General features: G+C 50.7%; 1 protein-coding gene and 1 pseudogene across 1 annotated transcript; both read right to left on the bottom strand.

The window, feature by feature from the left end:
* Nucleotides 1-1,326: 1,326 nt before the first annotated feature.
* LOC149364578 (neprilysin-2-like) lies at nt 1,327-7,698 on the bottom strand. The gene is made up of 2 exons (XM_089570147.1): nt 7,638-7,698; nt 1,327-3,903 (listed from the first exon to the last, which is right to left on the bottom strand). Exon 2 carries the CDS (start codon nt 3,595-3,597, stop codon nt 1,840-1,842), a length of 1,758 nt encoding a protein of 585 aa, XP_089426273.1. The 5' UTR covers nt 3,598-3,903; nt 7,638-7,698; the 3' UTR covers nt 1,327-1,839.
* LOC149364577 (uncharacterized) lies at nt 7,519-9,861 on the bottom strand (annotated as a pseudogene).
* Nucleotides 9,862-19,584: the final 9,723 nt, after the last annotated feature.

Here is a 19,584-nt window from a genome sequence, read left to right as displayed (position 1 = left end):
GACCGCAGTCTACCAATGGAAGCTTGTACCCATTATGTCAGCGGTGGGAAGCCGGCGACACTGGGGATCGAACTCTGCACCTCTCGCATGCGATGCGGATGCTCGGATTACTAGGCCACCGCTGCGGTGTGGGCTTGGGACCCTATACAGAAATTTCGACAGACAGGGCATAGACTGCGCATGAGCAGTCTGGACCTGCGTAAATAACTTCTCAAGGCACTGGTAATCATGTATCCACAAGAAAATTTGTGTGTCGCCTTTGAATGGAACATATCTGCATTGCAAGCAGCTGATTCTTTGAAACCTTTTCATATTGAACTTCGCATCACTTTTAGCAAAATTACGAAGAAAGGCATCGAGAAAAGGCGTTAATCGCAAACAATACTTCCGATGTCGAGATTAACACAGCTTTAATTCACGACGCCGATGATAACATGCCGAGTCCATCACAAAAAATAATACAGGCATCACAAAAAGCAAAAATCTCTTCTTCAAAGATGCTTCACTGTGCAACACATTTTATGCACCATACGACTCGAAACATGAAGTTACGGGGCTAACTTTTTTTACCATTCGTGTAATTGAACCATCTCGCATAAAATTAGAATCAATGGTTGATCGTTGAGAAACATATGGAAGGGACAAACATCTGGAAGGGACAAACGTGTAAGAAAAGTAAAAACAAGCACCGCACATTTCCCCATGAAGGCAAATACGTAAAGTGAATTAAAATTGACAGCAATGGAAACATTTGTAAGCTTCGCTTTTATAGCAAAAGCTATTCGCTTCGCCACAGCTGACGGCGCAGGTCACAAAAAATACGGCCAGTACTTCTGCATTCAAGTCGTTGGCACATGCTGGCACTGTCCTTTCGAAGACTCATTGTGTCGGCTGGTTATCACAACGACAAATTCGCACGCAGGAAAGTTTTCATATATAATACAAAGGTGCAGAAGGTGGCCACCAAAAGCACTAAAAAAAAAAACAAAGATTATTCCTTGCACTCGAGCACCGTAGCAGCACTTAGAAGAGATCGGAACGCTGACAAACCTATTTCACACCCGGCTTCATACAATTCACCACCAAAGCAGGAAACATTATTGGTTCGGGCAGCCACAGACATGCAAGCGCACTAATGAAAGCAGCCCCCCTACAAACAGTTCATTTCGAAACAAGATTTGAGTACTAAAATGATGGCGGTAATCCCTTCTAGCTGTCCAGTTTACTGGAAATAATTTTTTTTTTGCTGTCACGCACGTTATAGCTGAATAATACAGCTCCTACTGAACTTAGAATTAGCCATTTACAGAATACATGAGCATAATTAGTAACACAGAGGTTAGGTTACAGGTGAGCAAACGTAACATCCAACGTGCACGATTGTCATCACAAGGCTATGACAGGCCTCAATCTCATAGTCCGACAGCCGGACACCTATTGAGCACGCATGCTTGATGACGCTTCTGATATCGTATTTACATTGGCTAAACATAAAAATGCTAATGTACTGGAGGCATAGCATATCCGTGTTCCAGCGAAACAGCCTTCGACGTCATCGAGACTTTCACGAAATACTTTAGAGAAGTTTTGGATCCTGTAATGTCTGTAACCACGAGTAGCGACAAAGAAATTCAGTTGTGGCATAGAAAGATAAAAGGAACTTTGGCAACAAAGAATGCATCCATATAAGAAAAAAGGCGCCCTAAATGTCCTAAATACAAAACAATGAAAGTGGTACGGTGCTAATTAATGTCTCGAATACACCTAAGTGCTTAGCTCAAGGCTTTGAATCATCCATTAGGGAGATTATCTCGCGTTGCGTCGTCCTTCACGTTTCGGTCAGTTGAAGAACTCGCACTTGACATACGGGTTCATCCTGGAACCGGGATCGCAAGAGAACGCCTTGGCGAATTCCGGGAAGTTTCTCACCGCCTTGTTGCAGTTGACTCGAATTGGGCTCGTCACGTATCTTCGCGGACACGTCATGAAACAGAGGGTCAGAAAGAACACCTTTTCCTCTGTCAAGTCCTCCGCGATTCTGAACCGACGTCCGTCCTTCCTTAACGCCCGCTGAAAGGCCGCGTAGGCGACTTCCAGGGCCGGTATCTCGGGAAACACGCTCCGATTGTGGCCCCCTCTGGTGCAAGTGTCGCGAATCGCGTACTTCTGCGCCGACGCATCGGAGAGGAGCGAGTGTACGGCGCTGCCATTAGGGTGCCATCGAAGGCCGCTCCGGTCCAGCGACTTGACGATCTCCAGCGTCATGAGGAATCCGATTCCGCCGTAGAGCATGCCCATCGTGCCGTTCCTGTAATACAGCAGCCTGACGAGAGCGCCTATGGCGATGAGCACGCTGTTGAAAATGGCGTCGTAGCTCAGGTAAGGCTCTGCGGAGTTGATCGGTTGATCGAACAGTCTAAGGTGCAACGCTTCTTCTTTGACCTTACGGATGTTCCTGCGAGACTTGACCCAATAGGCAGCAAATGAAGTCTCGTTCTCCGGAAAGTCCTTGTACATCTTTTCCAAGTGCTCCATCTTCAGGCCGATCTCGTCGGGCCATAGACGCTTATGGACGGCGCGAACCTTGGCAGCGGCCAGCTGTTTGCTATCGGAGTCAAGCCATTTACAATTCGTCACCTTCTTCACTGCCTCTGCCACTAAGCTGTCGAAGCTCTCATCAATTAATGCCTTGTCGTAGTTGGAAACGCTCGTGACAAAGTACAAGGCCGAGAGCAGGATCTTGTACGGGATCTCGACGTTGGAGCCGCAGTACAAAGGGCGTGCTACTCTGGCTGCATCGGCGTCTCCGAAGTGGTCAACGAGAGCAACAGGGTTAGCAACCGGTCCGTACATCTGTGCGATAAGCCACGATAGATGCCTGACGAGCTTCTGGTCGCCGTACTTGCCGAACAAGTTACCGACGGCTCTCATGTAGGTGATGTCAGTTAGCAACACCTCAGTAGCCATAGTAAGAGGCAGCGGCAAGTTCTTCTGCAATGCCTTGAGCCAGACTGCGGAAGAAATCGCGGGAGTATAGTTGCCAATTTCGCCGAGCGGAAACAATGCGGACTGTTTCAGCGGGTCGGCTAGTGCGGCATGAAGCGTCCGCAGGACATCGTCTTCCATAGCAGCTGTCTCGTTGATGAGCTTCTCGTCGTCTTCGTGAGGCAAGGCGCCGACCGTGACAGAGCTGCTCAGTTTCTTCCAGTACTGAACGTACGCGCCGATCTTCAGGATTTCATCGTGATGGAACAAGAGATGGGGCAAGTAATGATCTGGGGAGACGACCAGTCGCCAACCAGTCTCGCCAGGCAATTCGGCGATCGTCAAGGAGAACCAGGAAGGGACGTCGTAGTTAAAGCCCACCGATACGAACAGATCTAGGGCGTGTACATCCGGTGGTGGACTGTGCGGCCAGCTGAGCCCGGTTTCGTTCAGGAAGGACAGGAAGGCGCGCGGGTTTGTGCCGTATTTCGAGTCGTCTCCCGTGCAGGACTCGTACATGTTGAGCGGTTTCCGAGCGATAGGCAGCTCGGATAGGCCGTCGCGAAGTTTGCCGCCCAAGCCCTTGAACCAGCCGTAGATAGCTGCGTCCATAGCCGAAACGGGGTGGCTGAGTGTGATCCTGGGTGGGGACCACGCCGAGCAGACGTACTCGTTGAAGTCGAAGCACGGGTCCCCCTTCTTGGCGGTGATGTTGAAGAAGAAAGCGGCGTGTTGAATGCAGTCGTCTGTTCGGCACAGAGGATCACCGGGCTCTTCTGGAGGGTGGTGCTTCCAGAGTAGCGTCAGGATGATGACGAAAGCCACCCAGAATAAGCAGAAGCCGGCGCTCACGACCGCAGCCTTGCCCCATGCGACCTCACCTCGCGGAGCAGTGACAGCAGCATCAGGAAGCCGAATCTGCAAAGATGTCATCGATGGCGGTTAGACATCCTGACCTTTGCGAAAATGCTTTTTTGTTTTAGATGATCCTGCACTGCTACTTTGCAGCGAAAAGGGAAGCAGTCGTAGTCTGCTTTATTTACTGCTGTCAAAAAAACCAAAAATATATATGTGTGTGTGGAGGAGACAGCAGGAAATAAAAAAAAATTGGCTGTATTTTCACCGATGGCCATCCCGAGTGCCTCTCCCGTAACCGACAGTAGAGTAAGCATGAAATGTTTGCGGGCATAACACATTGGTTGTAGATGATACTAGTCAAAATCTTGAAATGGCTCTAATGTTCAACACACCACGCCACACAAACTGTGTACTGGTCTATTTGGACGCAATCGTTTCCTGTGGGTGTCTAGGCAATCTCTTTCGTCCTGACTCGTCACCTGTGTCCGGTTTCTGTTTGCCTTTCATCTTTGTAATCGTTGTTTTCATTCCTCGGTTATTTGTACCACTTTGCCTGTGTGACACTGGTGACGTCCCCACTGGATTACGTCCAACATAATTGATGACGAAGTAATGACAAATTACTAATAAGTGGCTAATTACTGATTAATGACAAAATACTAATTCACTGCTAATTATTGACGCTTAAGCTTCGCCTTTAGGAGTGGAACGCGACAGCGTGTTGTAGCGCTGCCAGGCAGTCCACGCAACACGACCACCCGTTCGGCGCGATGCCTTGCCCTTTGAACGCGACGATTTTTGAGGAAAGGAAATGGTGCAGCAATTCTCTGCCATCTCGGTGGACACCCGAACCGCACCGTAAAGGAAGGGAGGAACGCCACCATCCGTTCGGCGCGATGCCTTGGCCTTTGAACGCAACGCTTTCTGAGGAAAGGAAATGGCACAGTAATTCTCTGTCATCTCGGTGGACACCCGATCCGCACTGTACAGGAAGGGAGGAACGCCACCATCCGTTCGGCGCAAAGCTACCGGCGCTCTTATGCCGGTCCTGTAGGAGGGCTCATAGTGTCTCGTTAAATCTCGTTCGGCGCCAGGATACTCTCGTTTCAGTGCCCGGATGTTGGCTTTCGGTCTCGGCGTGACGTCACCACACTGCCGACAACGGGAGCTAAAAACATTTCCTGCTTAAAAGGAACCTTTAAAAGGTTTCTTAAAAAGAAAACGAAGAAGAAACAGTTGGTCTTCTGCCAACACCGGCTGTAGGGTCGGACTTTGGTAGGATTATTGCAGCGGTGGCAGAAAAGAAAATGATTAACGAGCACCGCAACATGATAGGATGCAGACCATAGTATGAAAAGCAATGCGACAAAAATTTCCGCGTAATATCAAATACTACAATGTAATGTCACGCGACATATGCTATCGAGAAGCTGCAATTCCAGATAGAAATGAATTCAATGTCAGCAAGCAAATTATACAAGGTATTAAGTTGCTGTGTTCGGTAGTCCAAGGATAGCATCTTTAGAAGGTTCACTACATGCGGAGTATAGTATAATGTTAGTATTATGACGACTTCCAGCTGTGCACAGTTTTTCAAAAGTAAGATAGTCATGTTCTGAAACACGATAAGGTGCATAAAAAAATCAGGGGGCATTTTGGCTCTCTAAAGCTCTGCAAGGCGGAAGCCTTTCCTGGCGCACTGTTTGGCATTGACTGCGAGACTGCTTGTGCTGCACTAGTGCTTTATTTGACTACACACTTTAACTACACATTACAACTACACACTTTGACTGCCGACTTTGACTGCTTCTTTAGCATGACTCTCTCTCTGCTTCGATGAGTTCGGTTGTATCCATAGCTGTGTTCGCAGTAATGAGATATGTAATGTGGTCACCCACGGATGCCTTCCGCCCCCTGTCGGAGCTGACAACTATTTTATTAGTTGTCGTCTGCTCCAAAAGGGGGCGTCAGGCATCCGTGGGTGACCTCATTACTTCGAATTCGAGCACTCTGACGTCATAACCATTTCGACCAACCGAAAAGCATGACACTTCTGCTGACAACCTTCTGTCGACAACGATGAGGCATTAAGAGCTTTCGCCTTAATAAATTAAATTCCACGTTCCGTGGCGGCTCGGTGGCTTAGCACTGGCGAAATTGAATACAGCCGCGGAGGCCGCATATCGATGGAAGCTGAAGGCTAACGACGCCAGTGTGTTGTGGGATGTCAGTTCACGACATTAATCAGGAGCCCGCCATTAGCAGTGTACCTCCGAGCCCACGTATAGATACAGGATGTTACATCCAGCCTACAACACCAATTAAACTGTTACATGTGCAGCGCGAAATCATTCTGGAAGCAGTTGTCATAGGAAATGAGAACCACTGTGCCATCCATGTGCGCTTTTTGTAATGTCATTACGCGAAGTGGGCCGCGAGAAACTATTCCGTCTCGAAACTTGTTTACAGTGGATCGGAAGCTACCAATGAGTGGATGACGTCTTGCGGACTTCATGCAAAGGCTCTACTCCCTTCTTCAATAATGTCACAATCATCGGCCGCCGAAGAAACACTCATAAATCCTGTAAACATTTAAAATCAAGAAGTCAGGCACTGATTGCGTCAGCGACAGCTCGGTTTGGTTTACTATAAGATAATATAATTTCAAGAACGGGACTTTGTCATGTGCATGACTTTGGCACGTGCGCTATCAAATGTTTTTTCGTTCTTTTTTGTCGGCGTTTACATTCGCCCCTGGCTCTGCTGTGACGATTTTCGCCGAGGAAAATTCAGTTCTGCTTCCAGCGCCGTCCTGTCTACCCCCCTGTGAACGTATCCTTTCCCGATCTTTTTTTGTAATACTGCACCAACTAGCCCAACAAGCTACGCCTCTTAAATACTCTGTCGCCGGTTTGTTTGTGCGTGAGAACAGCACACTTCTCAGAATTATCGCCTCGCACTCGAAACCGACTCGACAGCGAACAAGCAAGAGTAGAAGCTAGCATCATCATCATCATCGTCATTTTATTGCAACATTAACATTACCGGTGCTGAGGACCGTGAACAAAAAGCCTCTAACTGGGCTTGACGGGGTTCACGGCCCCTAAGAACATGGCATTGCTAAAGCGAGAGGCAGCAGAGCTAAACCGTAAGGCAGCAGGGTGTATTTTTACACTACCTACTATTGCTATCAAAACTTTATGGGACGCGAGTCTGCGGAGTGAAATCAGGGGGCACTTAAGGCTGCTTTCGTGCTTTGAAGGAGAAAGCATGAGTGTGTCATCGTAAGAGTTCGACCTCAACGCATGTTGTGAACTGAGAAATGAGAAGAGAAGAAAGAGTATTTTCTTTTATTTCAGACACCTCAAGGGCCCTCGCGTGAGGGCTTTACATGAGGGCTGGGCTAACAATATGTTGCTAATAAAACAATGATTCGAAGGCTTTCTTAAAATCACCCGGGCTTGTATCCGGGTTTAAATGATCCGGACTCGAGGCAATGCTAACAGTCATGCTAAAGTTCTCAAACGATATACTTGAGCAAGCTTGTAATGTTCGATTTTTGGCGTTGAAGGAGTTTTTCGGAAGTATTATAAGCTGTAGGATTTTTATTGGTGCGCATTGTATCTTACATTGCACTCTAGGATAACCCTCTTTATGGCTGCCGTATAGATAAAAAGTTGCGCTGGAGAGCGCTGAAAAACTGAAAACGTCTTAGGATCGCCAGGTCAGCACATGGTCGCACATATAAACGTAAAAAAACATGGAACCTGGGAACGTAAGCTCTTCTCACTCACGATGTTTTGCAGGCTTTCCAAGCGAACCAAGCTCAACGAGGGCTTGCTTTTCCTCCCGGCAGTGCTGTCACTGCGGCCAGCAAGCGTTGTGCTGGACGTTGAAGTCTGACTGCCTGTTGTGACTCCCAGGTCCATCGCCGCTATGCCTTGTCCATCCGAAGGCTGCATTGAGCCGACCGTACGCTCAGCAGGCACAGCTGCCGGCCCGCCACTCGCGTTCCCTGGGGCCGCTCGTTTCACCAAAAACCGCGAAGACGCACTTCGACCCGTATTAAGCGCGAGCTCCTATAGTCGACCGATCTTCGCGTCGCACCCGGCATGGCGGCCGCCATGGGATCCTTCCCAGCCGGATGACCAGAATACTTTGCGTTCCACGGTGCGAATGCTTCGGGTATGCTTGGACGCGAAGCGTCCGCCTGCGACATCGAGTCGATCCATATGTATCAGCAGCGCGAACACCGCACAGGAAGAAGGAAACACAGGAAGAAGGATCGCAACTAGCCCGACAGATGGTGTTATCGAGTCGAGTCGGCTACTCGGGTAGAAGTCAAATAGGCTGCCGCCCCAGAACAGCTTCAAGGATTGCCTGGAGGAGGTCGGCCCGCTTGGAACTAACGTGCCCGGCGAAGTGAGGCAAAAGGCTTCCGATGGGTGGCGCTCCCCTACAGGAGCCGGCCGTGCATCCGGAAGTTCCTGGTGTGACGTTTCGCCATCGGCAGCGCTCTTCGGTTCTGGCAGCGGCGCATTGCTACTGTTGTTGGTCTCTTTGGTCCCGGGCAGGGACTTCAGGTTCGATGCCTCTGAAGGTATCCGCTCTTGCTCCGCAGCCAACCCTGTGTCTGGAAATTGTTGACTTCGTGTTTCGCTGTCAGCAGCTGGGCTCGGTAGTTTTGGCTGCTGCGTGTCACTGCCTTTGTCGGTCACCTGTCTTGCGCTCCTTGAACCCTTGGTGCCCGAGACTTCTGAAGGCTGGTCTTTCTGCAGTGGAGTCGACCGTGAATCTGTAAGTTCTTCGCCTGAGGCCTTGCCTTTGGCAGCGCCAGCGACTTCTGGCGGCGGGGCGTCTGCATCCCTCCCCTTGCGCTGTGCCCGATCGGTCAGGATGGAAGCGCTCTGAAGTGAGCCGACGCTGGAGACAGACTTCAACCCTTCGCTCGTCTTGGACGCTATGGTGATGGTCTCTTCGTCGACAGGAGTACAGGTGCAAGTCGACGGCACCAACGCTTGCTCAGGCATCGACTCCGGGGCCGAAGCGGCGTCGCGTTTCTGAGCGTGAGGGTGGTGACGTTGTTTCTTCTTCTTCTGCTTGTTCTTGTCCTTTTTCTTCGAGGTGTCCTGTTCTGGTCCCACCGCGGTCGTGTTGAGACTCCTGCGAAGAGAACCATTGCCGAGTGTCGGTTAGTCGTACGGAAGCGGCATGCAAAGAACCTCCAGCAAAAATAAGAGATGACGATGAGTGTAATGACTGCACCCACTCCTACGTCCGCCTAGACCAATAGCTACATAGGGCATATTCTCTCTACGCCCTTTGTGCTCTTTTTGGTTCCAGCACACCTAGACAAAACACGCCTTAAGCACCGGGGGAACGGAAAAGTTTAGGTTTAACGATATGGTTTGACAGGACATGACATGATATAGTATGGTGTGGTATGATACGTTATCAGGGGCTTCAAGTTCCTTAATAGCGATCGAGGAGCAGTGGGAGACTGTGCTGCCCAGCTCAGAGCCGTGACTCCCGGTTCGGTTCGTCCAACAGGCAGACTTGGTCTCCCAGGCGCAAAACCTCTTGTACATCCAGCGAGGCTGACCTGCTGTGTTATCAGGGGCTCAGCTTCACCCACTTTATTGTCTGTCCCAATGCTTCAGGCAGGTTGTGAAGAAAGCCGTAGTAGAGGGCTCTATATTAATTTCTGCCTCGCTGGCGGCTCAAAGCATAACAAAATTCTCATGAAATTAAAGGTATAAAAAAGGGTTGATATGTGAGACACAACATTGCGCAGTGGCGTTGTGGTGTCGGTGTTGCTCGAAGCCTTCCCACTGCGCGCTACGAGGGCGCTCAGTGCGGAGATCCTCGTACCGGACGCCGGCAACCGAACGCTCTCGTACAGCCGGTATGAAACTATCTGTGCAAGCAGACTGTCTCCAGTATGCTCTGCATTTGCGTCTTGTTACGCTGAAAAAGGACTCACCTGCAGTCGGGAAGCTTGTTCTGCTCGGCGGCCATGGCGACAATTCCAACCGAGCACGAACGATTGATGATGATGATGATGATGTCCTCGGGCTGAATGGCACTTCTTCTCTGCCCACTGCTGGCACGTGAGCTGTTCCTTTTCTTTTGTCAAGTCGAGTTCCAACGTGTATCGCGAAGAACTCGCAATAAAAAAAAAAGATAAATACGATTACCTTTCGCATCTACATAAAAATGGTTATAAATATAATCAGTTCGATAACAGTACTTTTACATTCACAATAATGGTAGAATTTGCTGTATTTTTTAATGAAAATATTTCTAATTGTATCATGTACACTTTTAATTCACGTAATTAAATGCTTATTAGTGGTAAATAAATAATGTTTATCCTCTTATTAGCCTATGTACTTGTTTATCCTTCAGAAAGTAAAAAGTTCAGGGCGGCACTTCGTTGACCTAAAGTGCAGTGAGGCGAAAGCCTTAAGCGCGGTGTTCCTGCTTGTGTCACTGATGTGGGGTTAAGATGTTAATTAAGTACACAATTGTTTGTGAATCTTAAGTGCTGGAGACACTGGAGGGCGTTTGGGAGGCATCCGTCTAATTCGATGCCTTTCTGCAAGCACTCTCCAGCGTCATAGACAAGGAGAACTGCATATGAGTTGGCAGGAAGTAGCGCAGCCGTTAGCACGGTCGGCTGCGGAACGGAAGGATGGTGGTTCGAATCCCATCATGCACAAAGATTCCTACTCTAGTCTGACTAGAAAAGCTTTAGACCTCTGCTCACAACCTTCTGTCGACAACGATGAGGCATTAAAGGCTTTCGCCTTAATATCAAATGCGCGCTTTCGGGCACCACACCGGCAGTCTTAAGGCAGTGACAGTATAGAGAGGCTTAACCACTGATCGACGGAGCAGGATTTTTCTCTGGAATACAGCGAAGCCGAACGTGTTTTCCGCGTTGGTTGCAGAGCGCCCAACGTTAAACACGCCTTGGCTACGCGCACATCGGACATGACTATTTGCCTAGAGGCATGTAGCACATATACGAAGCAAAGGGAACTGCTGTTTCTAGATGATGACGTGGCTCGGCCTAATGGATCCCAGCGTCTTCCGCAAACAAACCGGCTCAGCCCCGGAAACCGCCAGCTGCAGGGACGTGCACACACACCGAAGATTGCGTTCGGATCACAGAAAGAGCGAAGTATAGAAACCACAAGAAAACTGGCGGGTTTGCGAGGGACAGGTGATCGCGCAGTGGCCGGTTCTCTTCAAACACATACCCGCAGTTCGTCCTCTCGAGTTGCACGTCCTCCGCGTCCGGTGAAGATCAGTTTTCCCTTCTTCTTGATCGCACACGCCTCAGGATGGAGATCTGAGAATCTGAGGTACGCAGTGATACCCTGGCCTCGTGGCATGCAGTTGGTCGTCGATCAAGAAAAAAATTGACAGTGTTCTAGTTCTAGTCAAACCTGCAGGATTGCGAAAGCAACGAGGAGAGAGAGAGAGGGGATGGAGAGCTCGCGGCAGCGGCGGCGGCCCCGGCCCCGGCACGCTAGCAATGCGCTGATACTGCGCGTGTGCAACCGGCGGGCGCGGCGGCGGCACCTCTGACTCACCCGCGCTGCGACGGCGGCGGCGCGCCAGCTGTGCGCCGTGTGACGTCACTGCTCCTCGCGCATGCGTAGTAAGACCTTTCGTCAGCTCCACGAAATGGCTCGGCGACTCGCGTTGTGTTGCTTTCGCAACAAAAAACACGATAGAAAGAATGTTAGGAATGTCTGAGTTAGGACGATCTCTCATGAACTTACCATTATTATAAACTGTAGCTCGTCTTAGCGCGAACAACGAAAAAATCGATAGTTACCCCAAGCTGGTTGTCTGCCCTCCCCTATTATTAAATGCACTCTGTCTCAAGACCAATTGAAAGTTCTAAATAAGAGCGTTGGGGTTGCCTCCGATTCTCAGCGCGGGACTGGTGTTCAGTTCAAAGACGTTCTCTATCTCTCCCTCTTCATTTCACTTTATCATCTCAGAGCCCCTGGGAAGATGGTATTACATAAGATGTGTGGTATATAGAATAATTTTTATGCGAGTTATACGTACGAAATAGTTTCATTACGAAAGAGCATTTGTTATGTGATCGAGGAATATAGATGGCAGCAAGTTGTCGGGGAAGGTCGTTACAGTCACTAGGAGGGCGGTGGTGGTGCGCAAACGTTAGGTTCCTGTCGGAGCTCAGCATAAACTTACGAAAGAAATATTGCTACGGGTCGACGCAGAGACGATGAGGCAGACGAAGTGAGAGGGCGCTTGGCGCGTGCTCGGGCTCTGAATCCTGCGCGGTGGCTTGTGTCTTGGCGTCCGGTGCGCCCTGTGCTTGTGTTGTGTTCAGTGTGACTGCACCAGTGTTCTGCGGGGTGTGAACGTCTCCTGCCACGTAACATCTTGGTGGAGGTGAGGACTTTCCCCTTCCTCTCGTTCTGGCCTATTCCATCACGGAGCTTCGCAGCGGTCGCTACACCGGGACCGCTACAATGACGCAGCCCGGTGACTCGCCAAGTCCCACTGCCACTACATTCATGGTCATGGCTCATCCCCGTGACCCCGACATCTTCTCCGGTGCCTCAACTGAAAACGTCGACAGATGGATCTTGATGTATGAACGCGTCAGCGCCCATAACAGGTGGGACCCCACCGTCATGCTGGCCAACGTCATTTTCTATTTGTCTGGCACAGCGAGGCAATGGTACGAAACCCATGAAGACGAATTAACGAGTTGGGACACCTTTAAAGAAAAGCTTCGCGCTCTCTTCGGACCTCCGGATGCTTCGAAGCTCGCAGCCCAAAAACATCTCGACTCGCGTGCTCAGTCCACCTCTGAAAGTTACATCACGTATATTCAAGACGTCCTTGCCTTATGTCACCAGGTTGACAACTCCATGTCGGAATCGAAAAAGGTGGGCCACATCCTAAAAGGGATCGCGGACGACGCTTTTCATTTACTTCTCTGCAAAGGCAGTGATACCGTGGATGCCCTTATTAAGGAGTGCCGTCTCTTCGAGCAAGTCAAGAGCCGGCGCATATTTCAACAATTTCAAAGACTTCCCCATACGGCCGCCACATCTTCGTGTGTTTTGCAGCAGCCGCCAACTAGCCCACCTCCCGCTTCGCCTCTCAACATCAACGACACAGTCACCCGGATCGTTCGCCGCGAAATGGAGGCCTGTGCACCTGCGGCCCTCCAACCTACCATCCCCAGTCACCCCTTGCCCGATGTGTCCCTTATTCAAGCCGTCGTACGAGAGGAACTCGCAAATTTGAATCTCTCACCTGCCATCTGTTCCATCGGGAACTCTAGCGTCCGGCCACCAACCAGGAATGCTTACCGTCCCAGGGCTCCGAACTTTCGTCGCTACCGAAATCCAGCAGAGTGGCGCACGCCTGATGATCGCCCCATATGTTTCAACTGTTCCTGTGTCGGTCACATTTCCCGGCACTGCCGCAATAGATGGTTTCCGACTCCTCGCACCGAGCTCTCCTACGACAACCGTTCAGATATTCCCCGCCGTTTTCCGCCCCGACCACCTCATGACCAATCAGATTCGGCCAACGATCTCAACAGCTCCCGACCCCGTCGTTCTTCCCGCTCTCCATCTCCACGAGGCCGTCGCTTCCGATCCCCGCAGTCCCTTCGATCATCGGCTGCAGCCTCATACGACCGCTCTGACTTGGAAAACTAGCTGATGCAGCTCCCGGAGGTGACGCTGCATCCACGACCAGGCCCACAAATCCTCTACAGACCTCCCACTTGAACCAACTAGACGTTTGTGTTGATGGTGTTCCCGTGCGTGCGCTTGTCGACACTGGAGCGCATATCTCTGTCATGAGTGCACAACTTCGTCGTCGTTTACGTAAAGTTCTCACGCCAGCTCGGTCTCGAGTGCGTGTCGCGGACGGCGGAACAGTTAGTGTTGACGGACTCTGCACTGCACGCGTTAGTGTTGCTGGCCATGACCTTCCGGTGCAGTTCAATGTTTTGACCCCTTGTTCTCATGACCTCATCCTCGGCCTCGATTTCCTATCAGAACACTCCGCCCTGATAGACTGCTCGCACGGCATCCTCCACCTCGATCTCCCAGCCATCGATCCTGAACCCTTGCCTTCTCCCAGACTGTATTCGCCCGACCAAGTTTCTCTGCCCTCCCTAGCCGCCTTATTCGTTACCCTACGTCCTACCTCATCAGTCGCCGATGGTGACTACTTAGTCGCCCCTATTTCAGATGTCTTGCTGCACCGCAACGTTGCACTGCCCCATACTGTCGCTACAATCAGGGGAAACAGTGTGTCACTTCCGTTAATCAATTTCAGCTATTCAGCCCAAGTCCTTCCACCTGGCATATGCGTGGCAACGTTCTCACCTCTTGGCTCCTGCCAAGTTGCCCCATTGGACACTACCCATGCATCAGCTCCTGCAGCCCCTGCTCACGATCCTACTTCGACTGACGCGATCACGGCAATGATGCCCACCGATTTGCTCCCTGCCCAATCTTGTCAGCTGCGTGCGCTTCTCGAGTCCTATTCCGACATCTTCGACCTCCATAACAGCGCCCTCGGCCAAGCTCTTACCGTTACGCACCGCATCGACACCGGCGATGCTCCTCCTATCCGCCGCCGACCATACCGGGTCTCCCATGCAGAACGACAGGTCATCCAGGCGGAAGTGGCAAAAATGCTGGAGAAGAACATCATTGAGCCCTCTCACAGTCCTTGGGCTTCACCCGTCGTCTTGGTCAAGAAGAAAGATGGCTCGTGGCGCTTTTGTGTGGATTACCGTCACTTGAATAAGATCACTAAAAAAGATGTCTATCCGCTTCCTCGAATTGACGATGCCTTAGACTGCCTCTACGGAGCCAAATTCTTCTCCTCCATAGACCTCCGATCTGGCTATTGGCAAATTGCTGTGGATGACCAGGACCGGGAGAAGACTGCGTTTGTTACTCCTGACGGCTTATATCAGTTTAAGGTTATGCCTTTCGGCTTATGTAACGCCCCAGCTACTTTCGAGCGCATGATGGACTCCTTGCTGCAAGGATTTAAGTGGTCCACTTGCCTGTGCTATTTAGACGATGTAATTGTGTTTTCGCCCTCGTTTTCGTCCCACATGGGCCACCTTTCACAAGTTCTTTCCCTCTTTCGCCATGCCGGGCTGCAGCTCAACTCTTCAAAATGCCGTTTCGCGCGTCGCCAGCTCAATATATTAGGCCATGTCGTCGATGCTACGGGGGTTCGTCCCGATCCAGACAAGATCCGAGCAGTAAAAGACTTCCCAGTACCCCGTTCGAGCAATGACGTCCGAAGTTTTTTGGGCCTTTGTTCTTACTTTCGTAGATTCATTCAAGATTTTGCCGACATTGCTCAGCCGCTCACCGATCTTCTTAAAAAGGATGTTAGTTTTTCCTGGGGGTCCTCCCAAGACCAAGCCTTTGCCCACCTTATAAGAAAGCTTACCACTGCACCGGTCTTGGCACATTTCGATGTGTCCGCTCCTACGGAAGTCCGTACTGATGCTAGTGGCCATGGCATCGGTGCAATCCTTTCCCAGCGTCAATGCGGCACACATCGTGTAATTGCCTATGCTAGCCGTCTCCTATCCCCTTCCGAGAAGAACTACTCCATTACCGAAAGAGAGTGCTTGGCCCTCGTCTGGGCTGTTGGCAAATTTCGTCCCTACTTATATGGCAGGCCATTCACAGTTGTGACAGATCATCACGCACTGTGCTGGCTTTCTTCTCTGAAGGATCCTATCGGTCGCCTCGGTCGTTGGGCGCTACGACTCCAAGAATATGACTACGCTGTGATCTACAAGTCTGGCCGGTTGCACAAAGATGCCGACTGTCTCTCTCGTTACCCTGTTGCCCACTCTAATACTGTGACGAGCGCAAGCACCATTGACCTGTTCTCTGTAACTCCGTTTACAACTATCGGCGAAGAACAGCGTCGGGATGCGGAGCTTCTCTCCATCATCGATCGCCTAACGTCCGCCCCAACCGACCCTTCACTGAACCGCTTTGCTCTCGTTGATGGTATTTTATACCGCCGGAATCTTCAACCAACTGGTCCTGACCTTCTCCTCGTCGTCCCGAAGCACTTACGCACAGTCGTTCTCCACGAACTTCATGACCTCCCGACTGCTGGCCATCTAGGCGTTACTCGCACGTACGACCGCATCCGCCGTCGGTTCTTCTGGCCTGGCCTCTACCGCTCCGTGCGCCGTTACGTTGGTGCTTGCGATGAGTGTCAGCGTCGCAAGCGCCCTGCCTCTGCTCCCGCTGGCTTTCTTCAGCCCATTGACATCCCTCCGGAGCCGTTCTACCGTATCGGCTTGGACCTTCTCGGCCCATTTCCTGAGTCCACTTCTGGGAACAGATGGGTTGCAGTCGCCACAGATTATGCCACCCGGTACGCGATAACGCGTGCGCTCCCCACGAGTACTGCCGCTGATGTCGCCGACTTTCTTCTTCAGGACGTCATTCTTCATCATGGAGCACCCCACCAACTGCTCACTGACCGTGGCCGCACCTTCCTTTCCGCAGTGGTAAACGACATTCTTCGCGCGTGCTCAACTAAGCACAAGTTGACGACCGCTTACCACCCCCAAACTAATGGCCTCACTGAGCGCCTCAATCGGACGCTCACCGACATGCTCGCTATGTACGTCTCCTCTGATCACCGAGACTGGGACGTCGCACTCCCATACGTTACATTTGCATATAACTCCTCCCGCCACGACACTGCCGGATACTCTCCGTTTTACCTCTTGTACGGCCGTGAGCCTCAACTGCCGCTTGATACATTGTATCGACCGTCTCCTCCCGCACATTCTGAATACGCCCGTGAAGCCATTGCCCATGCTGACCATGCTCGCCAAGTCGCCCGTTCCCGCTTGCAAGCCTCCCAAGCTTCTCAGCAAGAGCACTATAACCGCCGCCACCTGGACAGTGCCTTCTTGCCTGGGTCCCTTGTATTGCTCTGGGTGCCTTCTCGCCGTGTAGGGCTCTCGGAAAAGCTTCTTTCTCGATATGTGGGCCCGTATCGCGTGCTGCGCCAAGTCACAGCCGTCACGTACGAGATTGAGCCTGCCTTCACCGAGTGCAATTCCCGTACTCCATCCTCCGATATTGTGCACGTGTCGCGCCTTAAGCCCTACCATCTACCCTCTTCTGACACTCGCTGAGCCGCACCGCGACGGTGCTTTCACGCCCGGGGGTCATGCTACGGGTCGACGCAGAGACGATGAGGCAGACGAAGTGAGAGGGCGCTTGGCGCGTGCTCGGGCTCTGAATCCTGCGCGGTGGCTTGTGTCTTGGCGTCCGGTGCGCCCTGTGCTTGTGTTGTGTTCAGTGTGACTGCACCAGTGTTCTGCGGGGTGTGAACGTCTCCTGCCACGTAACAATATAAACTAGCAATTTGGCGATGGTGTGCAAGAACTGGCCGGTTGAAGTGCGATTTTGAAGAGGATAACCAGGTATCAAAAAAGCACGAGGACTGAATGGAAAATGCGTGTGGTTTACCTCAGTTACACCTAATGAGACGAACGAAAGACCGGCCTCCATCACTCCGCTGAGTCGAGCTCCCAACGGCTCGTACTGGTGCGATCGTGCAAGGCGCACACTATGTACGGCTAATCACCATGGAGGAAAAAAAAAACTGAGGAGCGTGATGTCATGCGGCCAGCGTTCGCAAGCCGACTGTTTACGAAGCCGTTTTCTCCTTCAGTTTTTCGCTCTTCCGTTAACTCCTTTATGTTGGTTGGTTTATTGGTGTGTAAAGTACCAAAGGAACTCAGGCTATGAGGGACGCCGTAGTGAAGGGCTCCGGAAATTTCGACCACATGGGGTTCATTAACGTGCACTGACATCGCACAGCACAGGGGATCTAGAATTTCGCCTTCATCGAAATTCAGCCGCCGCGGCCGGGTTCGAACCCGCGTCTTTCGTTCTGGTATGTTTTATTGCGCGCGTATGCGTGGCTTGTGGCGCGGAGTGTCTACAGCAAGGAGGCTGATCTACAGTCAGTCTGCCGCGCTAATTCGCGCATGCACGCGTACAGCGGGACTAGATTTTACCGCACGCTATCACGTGGCGTGATCACGGGGGGACAAACTCTTTTTTTTTTACTATATCTTTACTTGCTAAGACTAGGCTCCAAGGTTGTCGCCGGACGCTCCCTCCTCAGTTTTTTTCCCTCCTTGCTAATCACCTGGTCATGTCACATGGTACGTCACGTGGTCATGTCACGTGGCAGCGGCGAGGCGAGCGGCGCGCCGGTGGCGGAGCTCGGCTCTGACCAGTCACGGGGTACGACGTCAGGCGTGTAAAGCCTATGGTGGAAAAAAACAGCGCAAACTAAGACAGAAAACATAGAACAAGAGGGGAGACACTACATGCGCTGTGTTTTCTGTCTTAGTTTGCGCTGTTTTTTTCCACCATGAATTCACACCAACTAGCACAAATGTCTGCTTTGCTACTGTAAAGCCTAGCTCAAGGTCAAACCTTGTTGACCTTTAAGGTTGCAGCTCCGAGAGTGGAGCTTTCGCTACGATATAGTCATACTATTTTGAACTGCTGAAAATGTGTCAGCGATGTATGCTTGTTTCGAAAACGAGATGAGAGATGAGTATTCGAATTTTGACATGTCTTGTCATTTGTGTGGGACAAACTTGATATGCTGAGGGCCAGAACAGGCATGGCGCTTTAAAAAGACGGGTGTTTAATTGGTGCATTATACCACGTTGTAAATATGCGCAATACAAGTATCATTACAGAGATGAAGATCAAGATATTTATATGATTGGGGCAAGTTGATACGAACGTCAGAGATTGCGTAGTGGAACAGGAGCGAATCACGGCGACGGTGGAAACACATACATTTGATTTTATTTATAATAGGTGTCATTAGCCAGTCGCTGGTCCAATTTTCGATGGGATATAGTTCACCTTGTACATATGGTTTGGTAAAAGGTGTTAGCGTCTGTTAGCGACAAATCCGTCAGCAAACATCCCAATACGGCAATATAAATTCTGCGGTTGGTTGTTAATGTAAATTAAAAGTAAATATAGAACAAGGAGGCTATTGGGCATGAGGCCATTGGTCATGACAGATGTGCGAATGTCTGCACATAATGAAAAACTGCCTTCGATGTAACAGGGATTTGAACAGGAATGCAATTGGTGCAATTATCGGCGCTCTTCCTGTGAACGTCCCGTTGACATTCTGCAGTCAGACAGGTTAACCCACAGGACGTCGTGGGGACGTCCGCGTAAAAGATCCGGCTCTCCGCGTCCAGCGCACGTTCCTCGTCTCAGTAGTTTGCTCCGCGAGATGTTCCGTGGCCGCCTAAAAAAAAAAAAGTACGTCCGAATGTCCGATATCGACGTCTGTGGAAGTTTTTCTGGACCGCCACTTTTTTTACCCCGGACGTTCCTCAAACTGCCGATGAACATCCGTTGGACTTTGAGAACCTCTAAAGATGTTTGAAGGACGTGCGAATTCAGACCCGTCGCCAGGCATCCGCTGTATCTTCGACGGATTTTTTTAGTCCAACGAAATGGAGTACTTTTAAACTTTCACAAACAATTCCTCAATTCATAGGGTTAAAAACATGGGTGGCAAAGACGCGTCCTTATGATGGACTGCATCTGAATAGCCAGGCCTGGTTGCCTGTGCGAAAATGCTGTCATTGGAAGCATTCCCTAA

The sequence above is a fragment of the Amblyomma mixtum genome, chromosome 2 (genome assembly GCF_055824585.1).
Source record: "Amblyomma mixtum isolate Tamu chromosome 2, ASM5582458v1, whole genome shotgun sequence".
Taxonomy (NCBI): Eukaryota; Metazoa; Arthropoda; class Arachnida; order Ixodida; family Ixodidae; genus Amblyomma; species Amblyomma mixtum.
This window is presented reverse-complemented; position numbering and strand designations above follow the sequence as displayed.